The sequence below is a fragment of the Beta vulgaris genome, chromosome 2 (genome assembly GCF_026745355.1).
Source record: "Beta vulgaris subsp. vulgaris cultivar EL10 chromosome 2, EL10.2, whole genome shotgun sequence".
NCBI lineage: Eukaryota > Viridiplantae > Streptophyta > Magnoliopsida > Caryophyllales > Amaranthaceae > Beta > Beta vulgaris.
In genome coordinates, this window is record NC_079203.1 from 40,323,949 (window position 1) to 40,339,709 (window position 15,761).

General features: G+C 36.0%; 1 protein-coding gene across 4 annotated transcripts in view; it reads right to left on the reverse strand.

The window, feature by feature from the left end:
• The window catches only part of LOC104886548 (myosin-15), a 51,321-nt gene that overhangs the window by 14,603 nt on the left and 20,957 nt on the right, over window positions 1–15,761 (reverse strand). For all 4 annotated transcript variants that reach the window (XM_057392622.1, XM_057392623.1, XM_057392624.1 and 1 more), the window contains 15 exons: window positions 14,824–14,973; window positions 14,617–14,753; window positions 14,355–14,501; window positions 14,171–14,272; window positions 12,659–12,716; window positions 12,472–12,573; window positions 11,820–11,857; window positions 11,598–11,724; window positions 11,298–11,471; window positions 9,964–10,095; window positions 7,930–8,039; window positions 4,950–5,010; window positions 3,813–3,990; window positions 3,212–3,417; window positions 646–765 (listed from right to left, as the gene is read on the reverse strand). In XM_057392622.1, the coding sequence (XP_057248605.1) occupies window positions 646–765; window positions 3,212–3,417; window positions 3,813–3,990; window positions 4,950–5,010; window positions 7,930–8,039; window positions 9,964–10,095; window positions 11,298–11,471; window positions 11,598–11,724; window positions 11,820–11,857; window positions 12,472–12,573; window positions 12,659–12,716; window positions 14,171–14,272; window positions 14,355–14,501; window positions 14,617–14,753; window positions 14,824–14,973 (1,842 nt within the window). The remainder of the gene's footprint in view (window positions 1–645; window positions 766–3,211; window positions 3,418–3,812; window positions 3,991–4,949; window positions 5,011–7,929; window positions 8,040–9,963; window positions 10,096–11,297; window positions 11,472–11,597; window positions 11,725–11,819; window positions 11,858–12,471; window positions 12,574–12,658; window positions 12,717–14,170; window positions 14,273–14,354; window positions 14,502–14,616; window positions 14,754–14,823; window positions 14,974–15,761) is intronic.

Consider the following 15,761-nt stretch of genomic DNA (forward strand, 5'->3'; position numbering starts at 1 on the left):
TGTAGAATCCAAAAGCTGAATCATAGAATTGCTAACATTTGCATATATGTGACAAATGATCATAATACTCAATATACAGATAACATTGATTTTCGAAGATCGAAAGTACTAAAAACTTTTAATTTGAAATTATCAAAGATTAGATGGCAATAAATCCAATTCAAAACTCTTATTAAGATTCTAGCTGGAAAAGTTCAAAAAGATTTCAGAAGTAAAAAATTTATAAAATTTTATATTTCATACGTCAAAAACTTCTAGACATACACAATACCCAAAGAACCAAACATGCCGTCAGAGCTCTACATAACAACAAAAAAGCAACCTCACACGCTTTACTCACAGTTCTTCCTACTCAAAATGTTAATAACGTGAAAAGAAAGATTTTGCCTCAATTGATTCGCCAAGACTTCTCCACCCACTATGTTGCCATCTTGAGCAAGTTCGTACATAACCACAATAAAAAGGGGAAAAAAATCACTATATAGAATTCATCAACTATTCAAAGTTCAATAGAACTTGTTAGCTGTCAGGTCATGATGAAATTAATGTCCGTGGGGATACACAATTACCATGTAAACAAAAAAAATAGCCAATAAAAAAAAAAGATATCTAATGACAAAACAATTGAAAAGCAGTCACACATACTTGCTTAAGCTGTTTTAGCAATTGTCTTGCTATCTTACGCCTCCAAAGACTCTGTACGACAACAATTGATTTCTGATGTTGACGGAAAGCTGATTGAACCTTGAACACCCTCCATCGTGCCTACAAGGGATTCATATAGACACACAAGAATATCGCTTCAGTAACTTACTAAACTTTTCTGGCACGATTGGATCTACAAACAATACCTAAATCCACATTATCTGAAGCATCATAAAGACATTACAGGGCAGATTCAACACTAAGTATCACCACCTTTTCCAAGGCCACAAGCAATCTGAATAATACCCCAACTCTGGAACTCTTAACACTTTGCCACCATCGTTTGAAGAAAATGAACACATTCAAGAAATAAAAAGAAAACAAATCCGCCATTCCCCATAATCATTTTCCCTAGAAATCTCAATTTCTTTTCCAATTTGATGAAATATCAATATCAGTTTCATAAACAAAAAAAAAATAAAAAATAAAAAAAAAAAAAAAAAAAAGTGGGGTTGCAAAAATATAAATGATCTTGAATGTTCCCCAAGTCATCCAAGGTGCGTTCTCTTATAGCAACTTATTAAGCTAATTCTATAAAATTATGAGCTCACTGAAACTTATTGCAATTTATTAAGCTTGTTTTATAAGTTATTAGACCTTATTGGAAACTTTTGAAACTTAGCTGAAGAAATTAAACCTTAAATTTATTTCTTTAAGTTGACGAGAACGCATCCTAAAATGTCCATGTCCTCGTGTCCTTAGATTTAGCATATTTCATGTTACAGATACATTCTCAAGTCTGACACCCTTATACGATTCTGAGCATCATAACACCCACATTTACCTCTCTCTCAAACAGTCTTAATAATAAATAAAGATATTGGACTTGGACTTGGTCTTTTATGCTAGTAAGAATCTACCTGACCACCAAAAGGCTAGATCATAACCAAAACCAACCAACAATATAAGGGGAATTAAATTCTGCTAATGACCCTTTTCTGGAGAAAGTTCGGAGAACCCAAAGCATTGGCAATTCTCATGAAAGACACAGAGACAAAGAGTAATGAATGTAGTAATTTTGATAAAATACTGAATATAATATTATTTCCTCTGTATCTCTCGTATGAGAGTTGGCAACCCTTGGGGTGACCCTATCTTTTTCCAGCTTTTTGATCTCCTTATTGTGTGTTTGTAACCACGTGCTTCATGATGAGCATCATATGTCTTTTCCTGATCTTATAGATAAGATAATCCGTTCGTTTAGCTTGAATACATGCTGAGTAGTGAGTATCGTTATCTCCATTTGCAAAGAGACGAGGATGAGGGATGAGACAGCCATCTTCAGAGATGAACAAGTTTTGCCTATCTCAAGCCATCCAAGCATTATCTCTATTATATAAGGAAAGAGTAGGGGGACACCAAAAATGGTAAATCCTTTTTTACCCTTAAGTAATACTCCCTCTGTTTCAAAATATAAGGCATTCACGCTTTACGAAAATTTTCTTTGACCACAAATATCTCTCAAATACGATAAATAAAAATTACAAAAATTATACCATTGGATTCGTCTTGAAAAATACTATAATAACATTATTTTTTAAAATTTTCTATCAACATATATTGAGAGTAATTAATGGTCAAAGTTCGACCTCGAACATCGTGCCTTACATTTTGAAATGGAGGGAGCAATATACAAATTCACCATCTTTTACCACTATATTCTCAATTAACAAAATATTTACATCATCCTTGATTTATTGGCTTTCAAAAAACAGAAGAAAAATATACAATGAACTTTATGAATAATTTTTCGTAAAATTATATCGTTGGATTTGTTTGTTTTCGCACGCATCTTGCATATAGGACTAGTATTGTTATAAAGAAGCCACTAGCCCACTACATTTCTAAACCACAGACAACACCAAAATGATAATGAAATATTGTCCTATATATTATCTCCCTCGTGAGGAAGGCATAATTGAAAAAAAAAAAAAAGAACTACGGAAAGGGAACAAGTAACAAATCACTAAGATGGAAGGTATTAGTACTCTACAGGTGATGCTTCTAGATGTAGTAGACTAGTATTCCTTTTAATATACATATCTGTAGAAAAATAATGCCCAAAGTTTGAGAGTTTCAATCGTGCAGCCTAGCAAATTAGTTGATGTCATTTAGGGACTGGTTTTGTGTGATAACCAGGTGAGGAAAATTACTACCACTAGGCAGGAAATGGATGGAGGCAGAGGAAAACTTCTGGTCATATTAAACAATATTGGACTCCTAATTTTCTAATTAATCTACGATGTAATATGCGAAGGAGAAGAGTGGACAGGCCGGAGCCGGAGATTGGGGCCAAAAGTCATCTGGGGTTGCCAGATGATTGAGGGATTGCTCTATAAGGGAACCAGCTCTAACATTTTATGAAAAGAAGGAATGAGAAAAAACAAGCACAAATAATTCAACACCTCTTATAAGGGTGCCAGCTCTACAATACTAGCCAATCTAAGATCCTAAAGCGGAATAATATGAATAACAAGAAATAGCTCATGATTTGAAAAGAAGCTACCTGAATGAGGGTGGCAGCTCTATGTTCCTTGCTAGACATATATCTTTGTCGAGCTGAGAACCCACGTACGCAAGATTGAAGAATAATAGCTGAGCTGTACAGCTGCATGTAGGCAGTTCTTGATAGCCATCCACGCACGTATTTCTGCAAAAAGATAGCAGCAACTGCCTCCCTTTTCTCAGCATACATTCTTCTAGCTAGACAACCTACAGAAAGATGGAAACACAAGTATCTAAGCCAGAAAGCTAAAGTGTAGATATACAAAACCAGACATACGGGTAATCATGTGCCATAGTCAATAAAGAAGCATGAAGGGTCCAAAGCATTAAAAATAGAGTGCAAATTAATGTAAAGAAATCCTGAGGCAGTTCAAGTCGCAGTATTATAATTGAAAATGCTTCCAATATTCAAAGAACGAACATTAATTAACCATCAAACATAAAAGGTGTAACCAGCTGTGGCTCAACAACAAAATGATCGCTACAACCCCGTTACATTGGAGCTTTGAACACATCATGTCGCTAAATCAATGAACGACAATGCATTGTAGTCACACACATACATCATGCTTGCAAGAGCAAAATACAAGATATGAAATAACCTCTGCAATATGATTGGACAGAAATTGCCGCAGCTCGAGATGAGATATAATCCCTGCGCGCTATGTATGTTTTAAAACGACCCTGTACAAGCCTAGCAGCCGAATCCAGAACCTCAGTCCTTCGAGCATCTAGTACACCAATCTGACCAGCTCGAAGGAAAACTTTTGACTTTCCTAACTGTCATAGGAAAAAAATAAGTGAATCCTTACTTACAACATCACACATCTTAAACTAATAAATACACTGCAAATTTAATTACCTGCAAAACAAGAGAAAGGAAAAGGAAAAAGAAAAGGAGGATGAGAGATGTTGCGCCAGATAAAAAGTGAAACTAACTCCTAAGGTAGATGAAAGATGTTCCGCCAGATAAAAAGTGAAATAAACTCCTAAGGTAGTTAATCTGATTTACGAGAATTATAAGCTCTTATTTTCTGTGATTCAAGTACTTTTCTTTCTGATACTGTAAGGTTCCTTTTCTTATAAAGGAAAAATTATCATTGATATACATAATATCAGATACAAACCAGAGTATTCAGAGTTCCTGACAAATAAAATTCAGCAAAAAAGAAACAATCCAGTGAATGAAAAAACTTCTCTAAAACCAATATAAATTCTAAAAAGTGATACCCAACCAAAAGAAATAAGCAGCTAAAAAATTCTTTGCCAATCAATTATATACGTTTTACATCACTTCATTTTCTATTTTAAGACATGAGGCCCATCATTACCTTTTTCTTTATTACTCAAAATTTCCTTACTTCATAATTGTTTCTCTCTCCATAACCCACCTTTTCCATTTCTCCCACCAACTTCTCCCCTATATCCTTGGTTCTTGTGAAAAGAGAGAAATGACAAATGAGTAAATTTGTCAGAAATGGAGGGCGTATTATATTTTATATTATTCTCTGCATCGTGATATAATGATACTATTGTGATTTGAATAAAAAAGACGTCTAAAACCAGCCTATTTCGCTACTATAGATACAAAAAGACCCTAGTGTGCAAAGCATCCTGCTAATTGGACAGCACACAATCACCTGTAACTGCAAGCATAGTCACTCAAGGGGGAAAATTTTTATTGGGGTATGTGGGATAGATTTTCAAGTAATATGCATAGACACATACAAACAACTTACTTGGAAATTTTCAAGCTTCAGCTTCTGCAAGATTTTGAGGGCTATGGTCTTCTCATCATAACTGCACATGTTTAAAGGAAAAACGTCAGCACCCCTGCAAGCAGAGTAAAAAGCAAGAATCGCCCCTCTAAATGATGAATATCAGGTATACGAAATATAATATATGTAACGGGAAACAAAACAAAAAATGCCAAAAACACTTTTCCTGTTGCAAAAGTCAAAATAAAGTTCTCTATAGATAGAACTACAAAATAGAAGGTAAATTTTTTTTCTACTTCTTTAACGTTTTGAAGTCCCCTCAGCTCGTATTGGTCCTGCACTCCTGCCCCATACCCTTATCGGCCTGAACCAGTCTTGCCTGACTCACTAACACCTCCGGGTAAATTGAGAACCAAAACAAGCAAACTGTTACATGCAAGGTGGTATACTTTGAAGTTTGAAGCTTAATTAACAGGATTAGGTAGTGGATTGCATTCCCAAACCCGTATTTATACTGCATACTAGGCAACTTCGTCTCAACTAGATCACTCACTTTACGCGACTTGCTTTCGGCCACATTCAAGTTTAGCAAAGAAAGTAAAGATGCAGTCTTCAAAACCACATTATTTACATGCATATATTCAAATTTCAGCATTTTCTATTAGTTCTCTATATTAGTAGGAGCACGAGCAATGAATTGGCTGTACCTCACCATGATAAAAACAAGGAAACCAAAAAGTCATGCTAAATTCTAGACTCCACCAGACCCCCCCCCCCCCCTCATTTCCCCCCCAAAGAAACCCAAACCCCAATTAAAAAAGGAGACCCCCTAAGAGACCACCTGATAAGAAAAGGAGAAACAAAAAAAAATCAGAAGAAAGCAAAAAGTAGTGAGACAAAGCCAGCTTACCATTCTAGACAATCTTTCATATAACATGATAACAACAATGAATTATTCAATTTCTTTTCCTAAAATAACAAAAATCTGCATCATATTTGGTGCACCTATTTGTGCAGTTGATTTACAGCATTTTCCAAAGTATTATAGAATGATTGTTGTTTTAGCAGAAGGAGGCCTGTTTCTCCATGTTCATGGTGCTTACTTTTTCCACGACTCACTTTTTCATTAAAAAAAAAAAATACCACAATCATCTCAAGATGAAGATTTAGACATATAGCGCTCCACCTTGGAAGTCATCTATAAAGTTAGAGAGAAAACATTATTCCAATCACACTAGAAATACCAGCAAAGAAACATCCCGGGTGGACCTATCGGAATGAAAGAATCGACAGCAACCACGTTAAGGTTCCATCATGATTACAATCTACAGCTTGCTCTCTAGTTTCCCCTCCAATTCACCCAACCTTACAGTCTTACTTCAAACAAGTATGAAGAATACAGAACTGAGCAACAATCATTCATTGTGGTTGACATTACAGCATAAGTTTTTCCTATCAAAACAATGGAATCCAAATAGGATTAGCAGTATACGATATTATAGGCAAAATGACACTAGGGGTCCCAACTATAGGCCATTCTCTTTTATAGGTCTCAACTGGGAATGTTCACTATAAGACCTAAGTATGGGTTGTTATTTTAATAGGGCTTAACTTGTCATAAAAAAAATGACTCAATTGACACTGTATCTCAACAAGACTCGCCTTAATAACCATTAAAAGTCACCCATCCCTGTATAAAAGTCAACTATAAACATATGTTCCACTTGGCTTTCAATAGTCCTCCAACTTCTTTCAGAGCACAAAAGTCATGGAATGCACTGTCATAACCTCATTTAATCCTTATCCACACAATTCGCCTGGAAAAATGGGTGATTGTGGCAGTCGATTGGTGAAACCAGACCCAGGAGGCGCACTGTTAGCTATAAAAGTGGGCTAGTCTAGGACCTAGGTGGACAAACAGGGTTGGTCCAGGTGGGTTTTTGGCCTTGGTAAATTGGAATGGATTAGACTAGGCTGGGTCAATCCGGGTTGGAGGTGAGATTCTAGACCCATGATTCACCCACTAGTTCAACTGATCTAGGCCGAATTTTCACTAGGGCGAGACAAAGCATGGCCAAAGTGACCCGGATACCAGGTTGTCCACAGGGCTCAAATCTCCTTGGACCAGTGGCCAACTTTAATCATCACGAGCCAAATCGAGCCTAGACCTTCTTTCATGCATGGATGAACTCCGAGGCCAACCCGCAGCAAGAGCTTAATCAAACATCCAACACCGAACACCCGCAACGAATCATAGCAATTACAAGCAAAAAGGCTTGCACCTTAGCATACTATGATTATTGTTATCATGGAAATTACATGTCTTGAGAATCAAATGGGAGCTCAATGATATAGCTCCCATCTCGAAACCAGGACGTTGGGTGTTTGATTCTCATTGAACCACCAAGTTGGGATACTTTGATAGTTTCTTATTAGGCAGGTTTTCTTGAGGGATAGGATCCCTTCATCTCCCCCAACCTTATAGGACTTGCAGCAATATGGCCAGTTAATTTCCGAAGGGATAAAAAGGAAGTATCTTGTTTTGCAAGAACAGGGATAGCCAGATAATGTTCCCGCCACACTCTCCACATCATGTCAACAGAAACCCATACCATTCAAATGTTCTAAAGCAATTTGTTTTGTACCTGAATCATGCCTCATCTTCCTAGAAAATTAATTTAACTTTCCATTTATGTTTTACCCTGATCACTCTTGTCGTTTTTTTGGGAACCGAGGGTTTATAAACGAATTTCATAAAAAAACAGCAACATGCAACTGTCCAAGTATAGTTGGAGGGTGGTAACCCCAGTCCCAATACTCAATACTCAGTAATCATTAGGTGGAGTAAGCTTCATATTTCACCAACTCTTTGCTACAAAGATAAGGTGACTTTGGGAAGAATAATTCTACCATAGACCAATGATTCAAGAATTCACAAATCGCGAAGCAGCACATTCATTTTGGGAGACTGCAAGTTTTTTTTAAAAGTTCTGGTCACAACCTTCCGTAAATAACTTCTGGCACTAGAAGTCCAAAGCGATCCACAAACTCGGCATAAGTTCTTCGGGTGGGATAACCAGCTAGACTTATACGCACGGCCTCCAAAACTCCCTGCAGAAAATTCATGCATTAACCAAATTCAAACATGATCTATGCGCAGAATGCAAACAGGTCCATAATACAAACTTCAGTGAATTCCGAATTGAAATATAAGCCACATCACTAAGCTTTCCCCAATTACAAGTAAAGACAGCATAATAGAAAGGTGAATATGGTAAAACAGAGTATTTAAAGTAAAATGACTTATCTAGAGAAAAGTTACTTTATTTGAGCAAAGAACAATAGATTCTCAGTTATTACAACATTATCCCAATTCAGAGCAAAATAAACAGAGAGACTGTCATTTTGTTACTCTGATTCCCATTCACATAAGTTCTGACAAATATAGAGCCACCATAATCCTAAACATAAGGCTGCATATAGCTGACCCCTCAAAAGCTCAAACTCCGAATACGAGGAAGCCTTCTGAGAGGGGCCTAATCATGTTATGATACTGGAAAAAGAAGCCTCCAGGGGGTAATTGGTATCACTTGCGAGTTTCCCTCAGATATTTCAGGAGCTTTTCTTCTATTAGCATCTTACTCGAACTATTCCATCCTTTTCATGTGGGCACAAGGGACTCCTAGTCCTCTAGATATGTATGTTGCCATAATACTCATACTGATACAATTCTATCATGAGAACGTTCATAGTGACAAAACACTAAACAAGATTGGTGGCATCAATGCTAGCGTTTCAACACAATAGAAAAGGGACAAAATTTTGGTATAAGTGAAGTACCGGCTGTCTTCTATAATTTTTTATTCTCTAACTAATGTTTAGAACAAATCTTAGAAAGTAAAGAAGATATTTGTATCAGCGTAAGTTGACACTTAAAAAGTAACATAATCAAACTATTCTACCTACATGGACTCTTCATTGCACATTGATACCCATGTTGAGTACTCAGAATCTCTAGCCGCACATGGCCTTACACCTTCCAATTTCTAGACATTAAGAAGATAATTCTTGGAAAGGCCAACATCTTCTTCCTCCTCTACTGCTGAGATCATTTAAAACCTCACTCATAATCCCTTGTTAGTTGCCTTATATGCCCAATCTTTGGAAACTTATTTACTAAAAATTATATTACAATATTGGATCACTATATCAATTAAATCTTGTTCGAATTACATTAATGGCATTCATATTCTTTTTAGAACTTTTTATTAGTATAATTTGAGAGATTCAAGAACAAAGTTCATCCTCTAAAAAACAGAGAACCATGATTTTGCTCCCTCTGTCCCTTAAGAATGCCCATTTTTCCATTTTACTCTGTCACAATTAAATTCTCCATTTCCTTCTCATGGATTGGGTCCCAAATCTCAACTTATTCTCTTGTTAATATATAATCACCAACGACGCTTTTAAGAGATAGAGGGAGCATTTAGTTAGTATATTGATTTACAATGGCGGAAAAAAAGGTCCTCTTCTTATGGCAGACAAAGAGACATTTTTGCTGAAGAACTTGCAACTTCCAATTTGTGAGTGGCGTAAGTCAAATTATTTGGTGAATTTCACTTGTCACTTGTCAGCAACCTTTTCATTATAAATTAGTCAACGGAACTTAGTCACTAAACAGCCAGCATGCTAGAAGCTAAGACGAGCAATCGCAAATCAGATGAGCACCCACCAAATAAGCATGAGATATTAACATCAAGATAGATCAAAACACTGTATTTGGCTATGTGAAATGCCCGTATAATTGAATACTTCCTGGGGTTAGATAAGGAATAAAAAGGCAGAAATATCAGGGTGCATTAGAACTTGATATAACATCAGACAGAAACACATTGCACTAGAGAAATCCAGAACTAAATATTAAAACTACAGAGCAGCTTGTAAGCACCAACATTCAAATAGGGTTTCCCTTTCTGTTCTTTTTTTGGCACATAACATCATCAGTAAAGCAGTAAGCAGGCTTCTTGAGACTAACCCCACAACGCAATTGGTGTAAGATACTCTGATTCTCAAATATATGAGGCCGATTCAAGGAGTTTGGCTTGATACAACGAATATAGTGAGGTTCTGTACGATTAAGGGTCTCCATCAGTGCTTGAAGTTGTTGCTACACACAATAAAAAAGAAGAAATTAACATTTGAAAAGCTTAGTTGGATAATCAGGCAAAGATTTGAATCAAAAAAGACAATGTCAGAGAAGATCTGTTCATCTTGTCTACATTCAGAAGGAAAATTGAAAAAGGCTCATCATTTGCTCACAGTTCAGACAGCAATAATTTACAAAGATAACAATATTCTTGTCTAAACCAAAGTTGGAAAATTCCAACAAAACAATCTGTTTTAAATACATCAGAAATCTCTTATTATTTCCCTAGCTTAATTAAAGTGCTTTGAAATGGCTAGTTTCCCATACTACTTCCAAAAATTCATTAATTTATCTTGTCTGATTGCGTGGTCAGATCCACCATGCATCTTCATATATTGTTTCATTAATACAAAAGGTTATGTACTATAGAATAAAGAATGTGGACTTTCTGAAACTATTATTTTATATCCCAGTATTTTGGTTTTCTCTTGCCTCATTCAGTTTTTTGGTTCCTTATGTTGTTTTCTCTTCTCTTACTTTTCTCTTGCCTCATTCAGTTTTTTGGTTCCTTATGTTGTTTTCTCTTCTCTTACTCCTCGCACTTTTTCTCTCTTTTTTTCTTTTTTTAAACTCTTAATCTTTTATACTTATTGTTTCATTTGTCGCAGAAATGATTTCTTATGACGATTCATGTAGCTGAACCCAATTATTTTGGGACTAAAAAGAATATTGTTTTTGGGATCAATAAAAAATAATATTGCTTTCCAAAACTGTTTATAATAATACAACAGGTTGTAAACAATAAGATAAAGCATGGAAGCAATAATATACTAGAAGAGTATACTCGTATACAGTGTCACAGACTTCTTGAGTACCCTTGCAAATTGGTTCGAGCGTCCCAATTTGCAATTCACCAGAAAGGGCACTCCTCCCTGAATCCAGAACTCCACGAAGTGAATCCTGTTATTATGCGTTCCGGGGAGATCTGTGAATTATGTGACACTGCTTGTATAGCTCATTCACCAAAAAATGCATTACATGAGCATTACAAGATTTTAGAAGCCTATGCAAACAGCACATAATGACATATTATCACAATACCAACTTAAGATACTGATAGCTAAGGGTTCCAGCAAATATATATTTCGAAAAACCATACTTCAAGCAGACAGAACTGTCAGAATTGCTTAATCCATTTGAAAAATGTTTTTAAATCACCATACCTTAAATCTGGAGGATACAGAAGAAAACTTGTATGATGAACGTGATGGCTCCTCGGAAATTGCAGGAAAAAGACCAGCAATTAACGAGCACTTGGAGGAGGATAAAACGTGACAATGCTCCACAACAACATAATCACGGTTTTTATCAAGAAATTTTTCAGTTTGATAATTAACCTACAAAGAACCAGATAATGGAGAGAGGTAAGATAAATGTAGCAGTAAGCAGAAATAAAAGAGAAAAACACAGATGAAAAGAACATAAGAAGTCTATAGTCTATACACTAAGAGTATTCGACATACCTTCCCAGCATAATGCGAGACGGTAAAATCTGTACGTGAGAACTTAGCCTTCTCCAACCTTGGGTGTGAGGGGAAATGTTGGAATAGCTTGGTGGTAAATGTCTCATGTGTTGATTTTGGAAACATACTGCATTTGAAGCACAACCGGGGAAAGGATGAAAATATGAACATAACTTCATTAGACAATGCACACCCATAAACAGCAAGAAACTTCAACTGTACCAAGCTTCATCCAGAAGAGCAATGATCCCAATTGGTTTCTGCAAAATACGAATATGATATATTATAAACAAATGAAGCAGATCAGTGTCCGTAGACCGATACTTCACTAAGAATCCTATTCTTAGACAAAATAAAGTTCCAAGCACCAAAGAGACTATCTAAAACATGCAGGTTCAGTCCTCAAGCCTGGGAAAGGCAAGCTTTCTATAAACTACCTCCATTCCTATTTACTTGCAACGCCAGGATATTCACGCCACCCAATGCACAATTTTAAACATTGACATCTTCTATTGTCTATAAGTAAAAATTATAAAATGTTGATATTTTGAAAGTATACAATTGAGACAAATCAAACAAGATCCTACATGACTATGTTTAACCTTACATATAGCTCATATTAGATGGTGAAAAGGGAGTGTATGGAAGTGCAAAACTTCATTTGTTGCAAGTAATTTCGAACGGAGGCAGTAATTAGAGATTGTCTAAAAACTTGTGAAGGGCTGTTTTAGTTTACTATTGTCCGCCTTTTCAAGTTACAGATAAGATCATAACATCATATGGCAGGGTAAAAACTACAAAACTTTGTAAGTGTAAGGATAATTAAGACCCATAAAAGCATATGTAATATTTCAGCAAGGAAAAGAAATTGCACCTTTTCGATTAGGTCAAGAACATCCTGATTGTCAACAAATTCAATGTAGCTCCAATTGATCTCTTCTCTATTATACTCTTCCTGCTCCATTTTAAATACATGCTGGAAAGAGAGAAGAAGTTAGATCCTTAAATGTCAAATGGCCCTTCATCAACAGAATGGAGATCAGTTTAGCAGCACTGCAGACCTCATTAAAGTGTTGCTGGAGCTTCTCATTTGCAAAGTTGATACAGAACTGCTCAAAACTGTAGATGCAAAGCACAAATTATCTAAGCAAGTGCAAAGAGACACCACTATTAGAAACATAAAAGGGACTATTAAGGACCTCTGACAGAGCACACAAATAACCTAGTTGGCAGGAAACCATATGCAAATTCCATTGATCTTGAACCAAAAGGAGTTCGGAGATGAGAATATGTATTAGGCCAAGAGCCCAAATCCGTCCCCATTGACCAATACTTGATTCGACATAACGTATCTTTTGTAATTCACATAAACAAATAAACCATATAAACACCCTAAAAGCAAGAGTTGCTTAAAGAGAATTTTTAAGAAAAACTAATAAAGGCTGGTAAGTTTTAGCCATCATATACCAAGGATCATAATCCGTTCGTCCAAGTGATCTTAATAAACATGAGGACACGTATTTCAAATCTTGTTTAACAATTATAAAGGTGGCACGAAATATCCAAGAGATTAAGAACATACAAGAGATGGGCAATTTAGCTCTAAATTGTGGAAAGATGTTACTAGTACGAATAAAAAAGCAATCAAGAAGAGAATGAAATAGAGACAGGGTTTTCTTTAAGTAAGATACAGAAAGAAATCGATCAACAAAAATTATACCTTTGTTCTCTAGGTCACAGGGTAGTACCTCAGATCCTCAAAAAGAATCTCTACATTGCCTCAAGGAAGTATGGTGAATAAATGGGACATATTTATGATAGAAGTTCAGAATGCTTGAAGAGAACTAGGGTATTTCAGTATTTCTCAATAATAACTGTGAAAATGATGAGGGGGTCGACCCTTATTAACTGGCAAATGAGAACATTGGGTTAAAAAAGAGACAAGTGATTCGAGGAAGGTCATGACCATGGGCAGAGCACAAAAAACATGCCCACTGTCCGTGGCATCTCGAGTCTACAGAGCACCTGCACACGCGCGCAGTTATCAATCAAATCCTTTACTGCTAATGTAGATTTATTGAATACGCGGGCTTAGGTTTATAATCAAACCATTTAGGGATAATTAAGATTGACTATGGGCTATAAGAGGTTTTGGCTTTATTGTGTGTATAATTTAGGGGATACTTGAGGCCATTTTCACATTCGCACCATTTAGATGACTTGCAGAGTCCAATCATCAGGGAATATATTAGGGGAATACAATTAAGTGTCTAGAATAACTAGTAGTCAATTAACCTTCTTTATTTCTAACTATACGAGATTCTCAATCTATGTGCTATTTTCTTCATGTACCCTGCATTTTCAAATGGAGGTGGTACCTATTAAGAATGAAGCTGCATGTATCGCAAATTTGACATCAATACCACATATGCTTTCAGATATAAGAAAAGAAAAGAAAAGAAATATTACTTTCAATTAACTATACGTGCTAAGAGACAAAGACAAACAGACTAAGAAAAGTACGACATTATTCTTTAGAAAAAAGACCATACTAGCCTCTGCTACGGAACTACCTGTTATGCTTAAAGCACTCAAAGCCATATATGTCCAAGAGACCAATTTGTATGCTAGAATTTGCATCTTGCCCGATAGATCTATTAATCTTCTCAACAAGCCTGAAATGATGTATTACATGTAAGTACCGATGTATTTCCCACATAACATCTTTTTGAAACTACTTTATTATGGAAAGCATACCAATCAAATAACCGAGAATAAACAGTCTTAGCCAAAGCATCACGGCTAGCAAAAGCAGCGCTGCAATCCAAAGCTTTGACAATGGTGCCTTCACGAGTTTGAATGGATCGTGTACATAGCGACGAGAGCAAAAGATCATAATCACACCTATAATAAACAGTAGTTACAGAATGCAATCAACTAAAACGCTAAATATGCAATGCATTCATAATAGCTATTAGAAACTAAAGCACTGAAAAAATAATTATAGTTCACGACTTACTCTAAAAGATCGGCAGCCATCTGAAGATGGAAGCTAGATGTCGGATCCTTTATCTTTGAGGAGTCATATTCTTTACCAGGAGAAAATTCCACATTACCCAAATGGAGAATAGCAGCCAATACACGAAATATTGCCTCCTGTCAATAAAGTAGATTATCAAGAAAACTAGAAATCAAAATGAAGATGCATGCAAGTAACCATCTTAACCTGTTCATCGTCGCTTATGCCAACAATGGTCATTGCCCTTCGTGTTTTCAGGTATTCGTCTCTATTGCTGACTCCATCTAGTTCGTAGACATTGCTTTGATTTAAGTAGTGGAATTGGCTTGGATGTTCTAGCTTGTACTTTTCAGATTCCTGGTTACAGGTTAACCCAAATGCTTATACTATTCACAACCCAAATGCTTATACTATTTAAGAAGAAAGAATGAAAACCCAATGCAACAAAACAGACTTTGAGGCAAATACAAATGCAATCATAAGTTCAGATTCAGGGATGCCAGCAGAATATGCCTTCCTTAGTCTTGACCAAACAAATACTTCATCAACCAAACGCATATGAACATCATCAAGAGAAATATATACATAAATAGCTAACATAGATCTAATATGTTCACTGTCACACACAAATAATAAAACTAGAGAGTTTAAAGAAAAAGGAAATCACAAATGATAGAGTACAGAATCTTTTGGCTTCAACCATTAGCTCAAGCTTTTGGTTGAAATTTGACTTTTGACATGGTATAGGAGTTAGCGTGACAAGAAGGTCACGGGTTCAAACCCCATCCACTCCCTTCCAAAGTGAAAATTTTAGCGCTGGGTATAAGGGGGTCTATGTTGCATCAATATTTTAAGCCAAACGTGCTCTCATGTGAGCATGATAGAATATAAAGATCAATTTTGGGGATTTAACCATTAGCTTAAACCTTTGGTTGAGTTGGTCCTTTGACAATAAACAACCAAAACAAGATCTTTTTATGGGAAAGTAAGAGAATTTGAGAAAGACACTTAGACAATTTGAAATAAGGTACCAGCACATTCAGCAATGAGAGATAATTCCAAATAAGGTAGCTAAGAAAACTTATATCTTCATGCTTTGGTACTCCTGAGCAATCTAAAACAATCCCCTACAATCAATTTCCCAA